Source organism: Alosa sapidissima, chromosome 6 (genome assembly GCF_018492685.1).
Source record: "Alosa sapidissima isolate fAloSap1 chromosome 6, fAloSap1.pri, whole genome shotgun sequence".
NCBI lineage: Eukaryota > Metazoa > Chordata > Actinopteri > Clupeiformes > Clupeidae > Alosa > Alosa sapidissima.
Window position 1 is genome coordinate 24,346,205 of NC_055962.1, and position 15,607 is coordinate 24,361,811.

Sequence of the window (15,607 nt, forward strand, 5' to 3'; positions counted from 1 at the left end):
ATGTAGTGTAATGGTTTTTAAAAGATGAAAACAAAAACATGGTCACCACTGTGCATAAGTTTTACATGTGTGTGTGTGTGAGCGCCGGACAAGGCTATTCAGTACACAAGTCAGCCCATTCATAAAATCTCAGCTGGAGACATGTACGGAAATAAACAAGACGCCAAATTGGTAGGAGACAACTTTCAGAACAACTGTGTCAAAGGATTTATATACCTCCTTCACAACGCAAAGACCGCCACAAACAGACAAATAGAGGCAGACATTAATTTAGCCTGCCTCACTGGCTGTCATAATATTAGAGAGCCACACAGACAAATGAGCTCTCCAGGCAGTTCTCACCACACTCCTTGAAGCAACTGCGTTTGCATTATGCTCCAGATATGAAAATAAGTCTATTTTAAATTGGACTTATCCTTCACTTTGGCAAGCTTGCAACAGCCTTGGAATGTCAGATTGTCAATGCCAACTCACAGGCTGCAGTGGCTCTTTAACAAAGGAAGTGACTAATTTAAACACAGTGAATAAATAACTAATTTAAACCAGTGGATAAAGGAGTTAGATCAAAGTTAAGTATTTAGTCATTGCAGCTATACACTGGATTCAAGATATTTTAACTTGTTTGGTGCCGTCGGTTAGGGAGCTCACAAGTCAGGATGTCAGGACTCCAAGGGGCCTTCATGGTCCATATAGAACATAATCATCATCATCATCATCATCATTTAGGGTTGTCTTCCATGGGACCCAAATTCTCTAGCAATGCCCCTCCAAACAGGTCTTCTATAAAAGCAATATTTGTGAACCGCTGCTGGGACTACAGGTGTACACGAGGAGTGAGGGGCAGGCGATGCTGAGCTGAGCAGATGTCAGCTTAGAACAATGGGGCAAAAGGACAGCAGGAGGACGTCAGGAGGACAGCAGGAGGACGTCAGGCACAAGACCCCTGCGAGGCGATGGATGCTCCTGCAGCTGCACAGGAGAGCAGCAGCAGCTGGGATCACTGTGCCACCTCTCGGAGAGAGAGAGGGGGGGGGGGGGGCAGAGAGAGAGAGAGAGGGAGGGAGGGGGAAATGGGGGGGGGCGTGTGATAAGTGTATAACCGAACTGAGCAAAGACAAGGAGAGGTAGCCTGGCCTCTAATGGGAGAGGAAGCGGCACACTCAAGCATTGTTGGAAACAGCATGATTAATGTTTTGACTTCTGTATACTTCCCTGTCACCATGGTATTTACATTTGCCTCTCTCAACAGTCTCCGTTGTAATAACATCCTGAATGATCAACCCTGATTTGCTACTGTATCACTTCACCAATGAAAACATGTCTGACCAGTGGTGGTCATTAGTCTTTATTTAAGGATGAAAGAGGTCCTTGTGGATGGACCTCATAGGGATTTCAGTCAATCACTAATCCATTCCTGAAGTCCTGAACACTGAACTCTGGCACAAAAAACAGATAATTTGAAGTCTAACAAAAATTCAATGATTATTTGTCAGGACTTCAAGGCAAAAGAGACACAGGGCCTTTCCGAAACTAAGCTCTCCCACTCCCTCTGTTACGGAGGGACACTTGCTGCTGTGAAGGGCGCGCTCATTAAGGTGTAAGGAATGAAGGCATAGCATACAGTGCAGAACTTTGGGATGTCCTTGACGGAATAAGGAAATTGGGTTGTGTATGTATGTGTATATGTATTAAACACATTATAAAACATATGTTTTGGATACCCGGTAAAGAATGTCTTCCCTCTTTCTTGATGTGTATGCGGAGTTGTTTTTCATGTTTTATTTATGTTCATTTTTAAACATTTTACTGATAATGCTGCTAATATCAGTTTCACCTTTATGATGTAAATTAGCTTACTTTTATAAAAATACATCATTTTAGCAATGGGCTTATGAAATGACTGATGATGAAATGATTTTCTCATCATTTTTGACATTCGTTGAAATCCCTTCTATACATGTAGCCCTTGTAAGCTGCTACTATAACTCTTGACAGAAAACCACTGTTTTCAACTCTTGGGATAATAGATAGAAAAAATGAGATTTCTATATTTCAATGGAAGAGTCAGCATTTGTTTTTTGAGGTGTTACGTATTTCTTCTGATGTACTGTATCCAAACTAACCCTTTAAGCAAAAGGCCAATGTGACGGGTTAAAACGTCTTTTTAGCTCTGGTACTGAAAATACAATAAAATCAGAGTACTGTTTCAACATTGTCTCTGGGAAATATCATGGTTTACACAAAGGACAACCGTGCCTTAATGACGATGCCGGACAAAGCCAGGTACCCTCTTTCAGGCGATCTAACCTTTTCTTGAAATGTCAGGAAAGCTCTTATAAAGGCAGTCAAGTCCAGAATAACAAGGTGGGCAGAGACCAGAACCTTTGGTGGGCTTTTTACTGGGTCATCTTACTAACACACCTACTGTACCTACTGTGCCCTCGTGGTGGGTAATGTAGACAAAATGGTGGCACCAGTAAACCACACGTCATGCTGAAATAATAAATGCATCTTGGACTTTATTTTGTTCCCTAAAGGATACATTAACTGCCAGTAAAGCTTTTTTAGTAGAACGACCTTGAAAGTTGGTCTGAATCGGTTCCAATCTTATGGTACATTAACAAAGTTCTACATCAGTGGTTCTCAAATGGGGGTACATGAGATTTTAAAATATACATATAATTTGCTATTTAAATTAAAATTTTAAAATGTTCAAAATAGTTTTTTTTTCCAAATGTTTTTTTGTATGTGTTTATCAGGCCCAAAGTTTAATAAATTAGACACTGATAGCACAGTTTTAAGTCCTTTTTTTTCTAAACAAAAAATGCTTTGTGCTGGTTAGGGGGAAAAAATATTTCACAGGGGGTACATCACTGAAAAAAGGTTGAGAACCACTGTTCTACATGATGCTCCGCCTTCCAAGTGCAAATCTATAAGACGACTAGTGAAGATCAGTTGCAAACAGAGGTGAAGGAGGCTAGAACTTTCTAATGAAGGAAGATCACAAGGGCCAGCAGACAAGGTGGAAATACCTGCCTCCCTCCTCTTTTCATGTCCTCTTCCAAATGATCTTGCACAGAGCATGCTGCCAGAGGGGAGAACATGGTGCTCATCTTTCCACAGCCCACCAAAGAGTACTGTGTGTACTGTGTGTACACAGATGTGGTACCCCCTCCTTCACATTCACACACACACACACTGCATGGAAAGTGCTGATGTCAGTGCGACACAGCAAGCCGATCTTGTCCTTGAGGGGTGGTGGTGGTGTGGCTCCAGGGACTAATAGCCCAGATTGACGCATCTCTGGCTAAGTGATATTATGTGTGATACATTTGGCAGTCTTCCTTCCGCCTTGGCACACTTCTTCCTCTTCTGAGGCCAAGAGTAAGTGAAGCCACTCTTAAGCACTTCCTTGATGAGTGTGCCACCACTGGCGTATGGTCCTGGGGTAAATCCCTTTGCCTCAAGACCGAGGTATTCACAAACAATGTTTCATGTGCCCTCTTCATGAATAAGAATTGATGCTTGAGCTGGATCTTCATCCATCTACAAATCAATTCATTCATTCTTTTAGCCTATCCCATCCATCTACCTATCCATGGAGTAGCTCCCTTATTCATCAGATAATCTAATTAGACCTCACTTTGGAACTCTTTTGGAGACAAGCCAATTAAAGAAAAAATGTAATCGTTCAAAAAAGTTTTCAAGTTGAATGCCTTCCACTTTGCATTAAAATACTACAGTCGACTTGAAAAAGGAAAAAAAGACAGACAGAAATGTATCTGAAACATTTAAAATCAAGTGCAATATTCTTAAATAAATTTGCAGAGTCAACATTCTTCACTGTCTCTGAGCAATAAGCCAGCATAAGGTTTTCTACATTGTGTAATAGTGGATTAGTAGCTTCACATACATGTAGAGCCCTGATCTGTAAAGAACACTAAAAGAGATGTCTGTCTGTCCGTGTGTCTATCTTCTTCCTGTATCTCTTGAACCATTCATTCCATCTGACTTCGCACTTGTTGAGAGCAATACTGAGGACCCAAATGAGTGCAGTGTTGAGTGTGAAGATGTTTGGATGGGAAAAGCTAAATGTATTATTAAAAAACAACATACTGCTGCTTTCGAGCCAAACAATATGATTACCAACACTGGAAGCAGTGTGCCTGCAGCTGTTAACACATTAGTGGCTCTTGACCTCAACAATATGGCGAATGAGGGCAGATGCTTAGTACTGTGGGTGTGCGCTATAAAGGAGGCTGTGGCACTATTACTGTGCTCTCATGGGGCAGTCGTGGCCTACTGGTTAGGGCTTCGGGCTTGTAACCGGAGGGTTGCCGGTTCGCCTTGAGCAAGGCACCTAACCCCTCACTGCTCCCCGAGCGCCGCTGTAGCAAGGCAGCTCACTGCTCCAGGTTAGTGTGTGCTTCACCTCACTGTGTGTTCACTGTGTGTGTGTTCACTAATTCACGGATGGGATAAATGCAGAGACAAAATTCCTTGTATACGCAAGTATACTTGGCCATGAAACCTGATTTACATGATCCTGCTCCATTCACTAGACAGCGCACTGAGAAAATTCCACGAAAAGGATCCGAGTACGGAGCAACACACAGTTGAATTTCCCCAAGTAATTAATTGCTTGCAACATTTCGATCTTTTGCAGGCAACTAACTGAGCAAGTTCCATCCAGCATGAAGCTCATGGACGTCCACTCAACTTGGCAGTGACCCTGCTCTATGCTCTTAATAACCACACGACTGGAGAATGCACTACACCTCGTCATTTCAGACGGTTAAAAATAAACAGCTTTGTTCTCATGTTTTTTTTCTTTTCTCTCTCTTTCTCTGTATCTCTTTGATGTGGATAACAACGGTGGTGATTCACTGTTCACTGACACAGTAATCTTGATTACGTAAACTTGTACCCTCTCAATTAACTCAGCGGTCAGCCAGTGGCCACTTCCTCTCATTTAAACAAATGGGCAGGTGTGTGGCTGGAACCTTGTCACAGAGCTACTGGGGGGATCCAAACGTCAGATAAACATTGTACATTTTTGACCATAATTATAAAACAACAACAACAACAATAAAAGAAACAAATAACACGGGGCAGCTTAACCCAGCATGTGGGTGAACTAGTGACGTCCATCCCTTTTTATCCAATCAAGATTTTGAAAACGGGGAGTGGGCTGCTCTTTCACTGCTAAATTCTTCTTCATTTGCTACATAGGCTTCAGCAATGCGCAGTGTTTGCAAAGGACATACATTTTGTCAAGTAGCTTACTACATTTTTTTACACTCATGTATTTTTGTCAGAACAGTAATATAACATGTCAAGAAATTACAAATTCACAGGCAAACATATTTGGGCTTCTACAAGGTGCCTTGACAATTTCAGAGGTTTGTAGGAATTGTCTAATGTGTAGGAATCCTTTCACAAAGCAACTATCCTTGACACAAAGCAACCTTAAACAATTCTGTTGAATCTCGTGCAGGCCCTGTAGAACGCTGGACACCTTGTGCATTAGTGCCATCTTGTGTCTGACATTAATATTAAAGAACACACACACACACACACACACACACAAACACACACACACACACGCAAGACAATGCACAAACATCAACTAAAGATGCAACAATTAATTGATTAATGTTATATTTCTCAACTATAACATTTTTGCCAACTATTTTGGTAACCCATAAATCAGTTTGTGCCATTTTTTTAAGGAAAATACCTCCAAATTCTCTGATTGCGGTTTCTTAACCTTGAGTATTTTGGGCTTTACCATGGCAGTGAACAAAATATCTTTGACGTGTGGGCCAAGAACAGGCATTTGAGGACATCATCTTGTGGTTTGAAATTGGGAAACACTGACATTAGTTGGAGCCCTACATCTCACAACACAAAGGTAGGCCTAAAACATACAATACATACTTGAAGGAAAAAACAAAATGTCCATATTCTTCACAAAACAATCTGTTCTCTTAGAAGGACTTCTATGTGACATAGGCCTATAAAGAGACTTGCTCATGTAAGATGTTTTCACTGATGTGAAAGACAGTTTTATGCCACCCCTTCTACAAGAATGTATCCTTTTCAATCACTTTTCAGCCATAATAACAAGACGAGTAAATATTGAAGTCATGGCTCTGAAGAAGGAACACAAGATTGAGACTAAGTAAACAAAAACTACCTGCCTTCCATTTTCCCTGTGAGCATCGGAGTTGGTAAACACTGCTACGCAGTTTCTGAAATGGAAATGACCTCTGAGGACCACGGGTATATCCGGACTTCCGCCATTTTGGAAAACAGATTAATTTTTAAGATATACAGGGATTTATTTAACTGTTGCCATTTAAGTCCGCATGAATGAAAGAAAGGGAGGAGAGGAGAGAAGTAGGGAAAGGGATTCTTAGTTCTAACTAGATAACTGTCACTTATTCTCTCTCTCTCTTTGTAAGAGAATGAGAGAGTGAGTGAGTGAGTGCAAGAGAGAGAGAATCCATGGTCTTACCAGCTGTGATAATCTGAATTGTCCATGGATGTTTGGACATCAGAGCCTGATAGGACCTCCAAAGACCTGCCATGGTCCTGTAAATGCAAACGGACTTGTTACAGCTCTTACTGCAGCTACAGTATCTAACTAAACTAATATTACGATAAATAACTGCACTACTTCAAGTAATTTTGGAGGAACTGTTTGCAGTTCATATGCAGGAAATTGGTCATGAAAAAAACTGCATTGCACTACATGGTAGTACCATACTGCAGAAATGCAATATTTTGGACATGAAAATATGATTGTACTGCACTGTTTCTGCATCTGCAGTATAGCTGCATTTTTTTTGTCCCATAACTGCAGTTATTTTTATAAGGGGTTATTCAGAGATGAAAACTTAAATCCCCACTAAGTTTGAATGACATGAAGCAATCAATCATAATAACCTAATATTCCAGACATTGCATTTCATTGTAAACTTAACCAGGCAGCTAGGCTACGTGCTGCAACACAGGTATGTAATATATTATGTCTTAGTGACCTTCTTGTTTCTATGAACATGAATTGTTTATAGGCAACATCAACTTAGTTGAGGCATAAAGACCCCTGTATATCTTCATTAAGCACTTAAACTTTTGAACTAGCTGACAGCCCAATTAGCTCGTTTTGCCACCACCGGCTAGACACTGCAGTCTAATGGTTAGCGGTTTGGCCGTCCATGCCCCCGAGGCAACATTTCGCTGGCCGAAATTCGTGAGGTGTTTCGCTGTGTGGAAACTGTGTGTCTGTGTGCTGCTGTACTTGTGTAGGCTACTGTAACGTTACTGTCTACTGTATGATCTTTAATTAATAAATAAATAAATAAAAACCTGTGTCACGTTTTTGCACGGTAGACTTATCGGTGCAATCATGATCTCCTTGGCTGCCATGATGGCTTTTTTCAAGGACGAAAACAGAGTGTCCAAAGGGGTGAAAACGTTATTTACATAACCCCGGTTCTCTGATGTCACGATACCAAAATTATGACTTCGATACGATACCTGCCATAGATATCTCGATGCTCGATGCTGAAACAATACCACGGCGAAATCCTAAAATATCTGGAAAAGAAAGGACGCAGACCTCCTCCAAGTGTATTGAGTCATTTGTGTTGAATTTGGTGCATTTTTGTAGTGTGCAAGTCAATTCTGTGTTCTAAACTTCTAAACTTCCTACATAATTAGCCTATATTTTTTTATAGTCAGTAAAATTGTAATTTGTGTTTGATTAAGTCCTTTATTATTTGTTATAGTTCATTTACATTGTGTTGTGTTTTAGCAATAAAGTACCTTTAAATAGCCAAAGTAGGCTAGATCAAGGTCAGTGTTGAAATTACTGCATGCAAATCACTGAATGCTATGCAGAGGGGCCTAATCTTTAGGCCATCTGATGTAGGCTACCCTAGGCCTTCCCGTGTTATGGGATTTCTTTGACAGTTGCTTCTTTGCTGCCTCTTAATGTACAAGTACGACGTTCCAACCAGGTCGTCAGATAGGCCTACACCATTACCTGTTGCAATATGTGTACATTATGTCTATTTCTTTGATAACATTATTTGCTACCACGTAACAATAAGCCGCTTTTATTATTAGGACTCAACACGCTTCAGTGGTATTATGCTGTGGGATTTAATTAGCGCATTTCGGGTAGCCTATCCTACAACTGGCCAATAATTATTGAACAAATTGCAGTCTACATGCCATGGCAAACATTAACAGTAGTAGGCTACTGACCGAATATTAAATAGATTGTTTGCAAGTTATGGTATCCTAATGTTAGCCTACTAGCGTGAACATTGCGTTTTCATCACGTTAACATATGACCAGTCGTTATGTCTCGTCAAAATTCACTGATGAAGGAAGGTTCGCCTTATCCCAGAAAACCATAATCGTTTCAGTTAGGCCAGACTAAAACTGAAGAGATGAACTTCACTAATCATGGCACTAATCTTGTAGTGGTGTTTTCTGGTGTTTTTTGGGGGCAGCTGTAGCCTACTGGTTAGCACTTCGGACCTGTAACTGGAGGGTTGCCGGTTCGAACCCTGACCAGTAGCCACGGCTGAAGTGCCCTTGAGCAAGGCACCTAACCCCTCACTGCTCCCCGAACGCCGCTGTTGATGCAGGCAGCTCACTGCGCCGGGATTAGTGTGTGCTTCACCTCACTATGTGTACACTGAGTGCTGTGTCTGTTTCACTAATTCACGAATTGGGATAAATGCAGAGACCAAATTTCCCTTACGGGATCAAAAGAGTATATATACTTATACTTCTATAGCCTATAGACTATCGTTAACCTGTCGTTCTTTGAACTCTTGACTTGAAACATAGGCTATTTTACAAACGGGCCTCTGTGTACCTGATGGCTTGCCTTCACTATCCGCGATCTATCTGAAATAGTTCCAGATTTCACTTCACCTTTTGTTTAATCCACAAGCCGAGGACTGTCGGCAAAGAACTATGTTGTCGTTGGCTGCGCACTCACTCAGACATGCCTGCTGGACACGCCCACTTGCCTAGATGCGTGCAAGGAGCATGGAGAGTGGGAGCAGTCCACACAGACACAGAACGTTATTATTTTAATAAAGTATCGATTCTAAAAACGTTGGAAATCGTATCGTTTTTTGCATGAAGGCATTGTGATACCGTGCAACACACTAGATAACAGAGTGAGGTATCTCATTATGGGAGACGCCCACTGGCGTGACCGACCACGGAAGCACCAATTACACCACGTCTGTCACAGACAGACCAATAGACCTCTCCGGAATAAGTCCCGCCTCCGAAACATCCGGATCCACCCAACTTCCGGTTGTCGAATGTCTATGGGAAATAACATGGCGTTTCGAAAAATCGTACCGGTCAAACTCTGTAGGTGGCAAAGTAGAAAAAGCTGGTGGGCCGATTGGCCTACATACTTCTCCCATCTGGTTTCCACTGGATTTTTTGATTGTCGGTGTCTTATTCCGGAGAGGTCTATCCCAGCTGTGATACGGAGGGCCGCCCTTCATATTTATACTACAGTATCACCAGCTACTCGTCATTCATAGCTTGAGCTCTTCCCCGTGCATGATTGAAAGAAGGGAAGTGTGGTGAGATACCTCACTGTTATCAGAGAACCGGGGTTATGTAAATAACCTAACGTTCTCTTTCAAACATTCGTTTGGTATCTCACTAAGGGGGATAATGCCAACTCCCGGATTGCATGCTCGAGTTCGCAACAGACGTGACATGCCAACTTATAAAACACACTGAACACTATTTGAGTTTCGTGTCCTGGTCAGACTAAACGGGTACCAACACTGAGGACTGCGTGCGCCAGTGAGGTCCAGTCGATAATATCTCATAAATGTATGGGGATTTTCCCAACAGGCTGCGGCACAAATATCACTACTGATATTCCTCTGAACAGCGCCCAGGACGTAGCCATACCCCTTGTAGAGTGCGCTCTGAGGCCCTCCGAGGGCAAGCCCCTAGCCTCGTAAGCCAAACCAATAGCCTCCACCATCCAGTGGGACAAACACTGTGATGAAATGGGGAGCCCCTGATGTGAAGTAGCCCATGACACGAACAGCTGATTACTTTTCCTAAGTAACTTTGTCCTGCCCACGTAAATGCGTAAAGCACGGACAGGCACAGGCAATGGAGTCTCGCCCCCTCTTCCGAATAGAAGGGGGGCGGGTGAAACGTGTCCAGGTCAAAAGAATTACACCTATAGGATGAGTCAATGACCTTCGGACGAAAGCGGGGTTGGGCTGTAAAACCACTTTGTTGAATGAAGGGCTAAATTGCAAGTAGGAGGGATGCACTGACACAAGCGCTAGCAAGAGAACAATCTTGAGCGTAAGAAGCTTCAACTTGATTCCGTCCATCGGTTCGAAGGGCGGTTGAGAGAGCGCCTCCTGGGCGTAAATGGCTTGCCCCCTTCATAAAGCGACACACCAGAGGGTGCTTGTGAACCGACGTCTTGACAAACCCAACATGACAAGCGGAGATGGCCGATAAGTAGACTTTAATTGTGGAGAAGGCCTTACCCTTGTCCAACAATGACTGTTGAAAACACAGCACATTAGCAACATCGCACTGGAAGGGCACGATTTGTTTGTTAACGCACCACTTTTCGAACACACGCCATTTGTTATCATATAGGGTGCGTGTGGAGGATGCTCAAGCGCTTTGACTGGTGGCGATCACATTATCGGGGAGACCGACTGCATTCAAGTTGAACCGCTCAAGGGCCAGACCCAGAGAGCCAGCAGGTCAGGCTGGGGATGAAATATCCGACCTTGCGCTTAGGAGAGAAAGTGCCGGTGCAGAGGAAGCTGCCACGGCTCTCCATAGAGGAGTTGCGTTATCTCTGATAGCCACATCCTCCCTGGCCAAAGGGGGGCTATGTGAAGCAGTGACAGGCCGTGCTCTCTTACCCTGGCGAGTGTGGGTGAGATGAGACTCATCGGGGGAAACGCATAAAGCAGCACGTTTGGCCACGGGTGAGCCAGAGCGTCCACACCCAAAGGAGCATCTGTGTCTGCTAAAGAGAAGTAGAGCGGACAGTGCACGTTTTTGTGCGAGGCGAAGACATCTACGGCAGCTTTGCCGAACCTCTCCCAAATCATCTTGACCACCTGAGTGTGAAGCCTCCACTCTCCGTAGAGGGTATTCCCCCTGGAGAGGAGAATGGCTCCCTTGTTCAGGACTCCCGGAATGTCTGTGGCGTGTATTGAGGCGAGATGCGCGCTGCACCACAACAACCCTTCTCCGTTTCCCCCTCCAGGACTTTTTGTATAGCTCCCTTGTCTAAAAGGGAAGCTATTTCAGCTTCCAAAACCAGAGCCGATTCGCCCTGAGCCTCTGAAACTAAAACCCATTCAAAGGAGGTGTTTTCTTTATTAACTGTAACCGAAGACCCTTCGATGCGGTGGAGAGTACCCAAGGGGGGGTGCCACACGCACGCCAGGCTTCTATATGAGGGGCAAGGGAGCCGACGGCACTCAGCTTCGCTTCGTGCCTAACAACACCCCTCAGCTGTGCTACAGTATATTCACGATATAGAACAGCCTGTCGGGGTTTATTGCTTAAATAATTCACGGCAAGTTAATAAACTGAATATGATGGTGGTCCAAGTGCAGACCATGCACCGGTCCATGAATCAGACCGACAGACTGAACGGTGATGGCCGTCAGGTACGAAGCACTGCACCATGTTGCTAACGTTAACGTTAACTGCTTTCACACACACACACAATATAAAATACACGATGATAAATATAAAATTCAATACCTATACAAAACACTATTATTTACATGATTACTACTGAAAGATTTGCTATTAACTGCACATTCACTATATAAAAACACTGGGTAGAGGAAAAAGTGTGCGTGGCTGTTGGAAGTCGCTGAAGAGGCTCTTTCACGATTGTGCCTTCAACCAGAGACTTTCTAATAGGGAGACACATCACTCAAAAAATCCTCCATAGAAATGCATGGGGTTAGTTTGTAACGTTGTCTACACATATCCCACCCCTTCCTCGGCAAAACGTCGACATGTGAATACATTGGGCCAATCATGTGGTGTGATGTGAATACATTGAGCCAATCATATGTTGTGTTGTGAAGACATCTTCCCAATCATGTGTTGTGAACTCGCCGCTGGAGCAAGATTGGTGTTGTGAAGCCTTGCGCACGCGCATTTCTGCTGAATAGGATGCCCGATGAGTGCCCAAAAAGCGTTGCTATATGGCTGCCGAGTGGAGGGACTTGCCTAAAAGGAAACTATATTATTCAGTGAGGCGCGGTGGTTTATGGGATGAGTAGTTCCTTCGCTCGGAAATGAAAATATCTAGGCCTACAGTCTTGTACCTTTGACTTTTTTTGTATTTTCTGTTAGTTTCTTTCACTCGAAATAATATGTTGTATGCTTATGAGTTACACCGTAGTTGGTTAGCCTAAGGCATATTCTAAAACTCCTGTCCCCACCTCCTGGTGACACACTTTTACATCAAATTTAACATTTAAAATAAGTCTTTAATCTATGGTCTTTTGCAGTATCTTGAAGACAGGTGTCTATTGTATCTGTAATAATATTTTTTCATTATAAGCATATTTTGAATAGTGTTAAATATGTTATAAAGTTGTGTGCCCGAATATGCACGCATTCCTGTTACCAAACTTTGTTATGTGTCTTGTTTGTGGAGCGCTTTGGGTTGCACTCTGTGCATGTTAAATGCGCTTTAAAAATAAAACTGACTTGACTTGACAAACTATAGACAAAGGGTTAAAATATTGTGTCATAATGGACACAGGAAATAACATCATCAAACCATTTTCAAAAACCATGGGTAGACCAAAGGTGAGTGCCCTTTTGCATCTTTGATATATTTTCAAACTTTTCTGGGATAATAGAGTGTGTCAAGCATAACCACACTGTTACTCATATTTAAAGAATAATGTTAAATAATTATAATTTTTATTTTCTGTATTTGTAAAACCTCATTGGTACTTTATCTTGGTATAATACGTACATTTCACAGCTAGCTTCTATTCTTGAAGGAAAGGCTATATGAACATTGAATCGCAACCCTGTCACTGTAATTATAGGGTTATTATTATAGTTAACAGGGTGTTTTGTTTAAAGATGTTGAGTGACATTATTGATTTTGTATTGCTAACAGGGTTGCATACGTTTATATAGGCCTACACAGCAAATAAAAAATATGAGGGGAAAAAGTGCCTAAACTGGATAAAGCAAATAATGTAGTAGTGTATTACTTATATTTCTTAAATATTCAAAAGAAAATGTTAAAATAGAACATATATTTTTTAAGAAGTCTATCTGCCTAAAATGTCCCCTAATCCTGGAATGTCCCTCGACCAAATTTGCAACAGAAACTGCACCTCGCGGATTACCCCATAGACCAGGACCTGCCTGGTTCCATAAATCGATGACACCAAATGTTAAAAAACGAACTAACCAGTACAACGGAGCCTGTCGTATTCCTCTGGATACGGAACAATGTTGCAAAGATTTCCGAGTATTTAGTGAAAAACTGTACTCTGGTATGGTCAGGAAGCTAAGTTAAGTAAGAACACGTGCTAGAAGTGCGCCTTGACGTTACGTGTTGAATGAATGTAGCCTAAGCCAAATCCATAGTGAAGCAATTACACGAAGCAACGCACATTGTGTCCTTATGGCTCGTCAGTAGCCTATCGACCATGAAGCCTTTGGTGCAATGACATCAGCATTAAAATCAAATTACAAGAAACTCAAACAGCCACTGTCTTTTAAAACCAAAGTCCATTTCCTCAAAGTAATGCTGTGAATTGGGTTACTTTGGGACATTGTAGGTCAATCTATCGTTAGTAGCCTAAAGAATGTCATAGCTCTCGTTTTTACATCCACACCAACTTATCCCATCAACTTGTATAGCGTTAATGTTGCCGTTCAATCCTTAGCTAAGTAGCCTAATACCTAGCAAGTCAGGCAAATAGCATCACAAACTCTGCTTCATTCACCAAAAAGTGGACCACGTTAACGTTATGCTCAAGACCAAGCACTTAATTTTCTACGAACGAAGTAATAACATATATGCCGGTTAGTTTGTGTTGACGCGAAATTAAAATATTACAAAATTAGGATGTGAAGAATGAAGATACACTAATTAACATCTAAAATAATACATGCCTGTGTGGGCAGGTCCAGCAGCAAACAACTAGCGACGTCACTTCCACAATAAAGAACATCTTGATGACACGGACTTTGTCGCCCTCTACTGGATAAAAGACAACCATACCACTCACTTCGAGCTACTCGATGTTGAGTGCATCTAATAAATTCAGCTCTACCCACCCTGTTATCTGTATCAGTATAAATCCTATCTTTGAACAACCACTTCAGTGTATGTATTAATCCAATCTTTGAACAACCAGCCATCCTGATTAGATAGGGAAGTGTCCGTTTTCACACTTAAGTAATTTCTCCTACCTAGGCTAAGGTCATAATCGGAGGAAGGTACCACAAATAAATGACAGGAAAAAAACAGTAATTTGATTTTTCATTTATATTTCACATATATCACACACAAGTGAAATCCATTTCAAACGTCCTTAATTTGTCGTCATAGGACTTTTAGTTTATTTATTACCACAAAATGACAGCATTCAGACAGTTCAAAAGAGAATGGCTTGTAGAGCATTTGGACAGTCATATAAGCCATAGAGCAAACATGTTTCAGGATTTCAATGTAGGTGCTTTTCTGACCATGTACTTACAAGTTCACACAGATGCCCCCTCTGCTTACTGTAACAAATAGGTAGCCCCTACATTATAACATATTTGTGGTCATCTATAGATATTTCACTTCGATACATCTGCTATCTGGGCTGGCCATAAATGGCAGGATCTGTTGGTGTAGGTGGGGTTGATATTTGCGGTGTTCAATAACACAAAACAGTACAAATAAAAATTTCCTTCCTTGCACATTTCAAGTGTTCAAAACAGTCAAGCTACTGTATGGTTAAATGCAAAAAAGGAAATGCATTGCATTTAAGAGAGAACAATTTTCTAAAAACCCTAATATCAGGGCATTAAAGCAGACATTTCCAAGCACAAAACTGGCAAAGCAAATATGAGGATATACTTTGTGCTCAAAGCAACAAAAAAACAAACAAACATTGTAAACCGTTTTGGCATTGTACAGAACTAATTGCTAGCAAAGGTTAGAGAGGAATAATGACACATTTCAGAGGTATGTTTGATGGATTACCTGTATAATAATTCTATTGCATAGGCCTATATACTGTGGCATCTAAGTTTGAAAGATGAATTCTGCTCAGATTTGAAAAATATCATTGGTAGCAATGACAATCTTCAATATTGCTTAGATCATTCAGTCAAATGTTTCTATGGAGCAGATGTCCTTTATGCTACAGCCACTGTGGTTAAAAAAAAAGGAGAGAAAAAAACCCCACACATTATATTATGCATAAGGAACACATCTTAAATGTGTTGTGACTGCATGTAAAAACACTGAAACATCCTTATGGACACATTATAATGTAGTGAGCATCTA

General features: G+C 41.7%; 1 protein-coding gene across 3 annotated transcripts in view; it reads right to left on the bottom strand.

The window, feature by feature from the left end:
* mpv17 (mitochondrial inner membrane protein MPV17) overlaps nt 1-14,318 on the bottom strand; it is a 32,231-nt gene extending 17,913 nt beyond the window's left edge. Inside the window, exons 1-2 of one of the 3 annotated variants that reach the window (XM_042094351.1) lie at nt 14,221-14,318; nt 6,521-6,597 (exon numbers count right to left, since the gene is read on the bottom strand). In XM_042094351.1, coding sequence (XP_041950285.1) covers nt 6,521-6,597; nt 14,221-14,279 — 136 coding nt within the window. In that variant the 5' untranslated portion in view covers nt 14,280-14,318. Of the gene's footprint in view, nt 1-6,520; nt 6,598-13,510; nt 13,708-14,007; nt 14,032-14,220 lie in introns of those variants that run through there. The other 2 variants (XM_042094353.1, XM_042094352.1) reach the window with 2 other exon arrangements.
* Between the last annotated feature and the right edge of the window lie 1,289 nt (nt 14,319-15,607).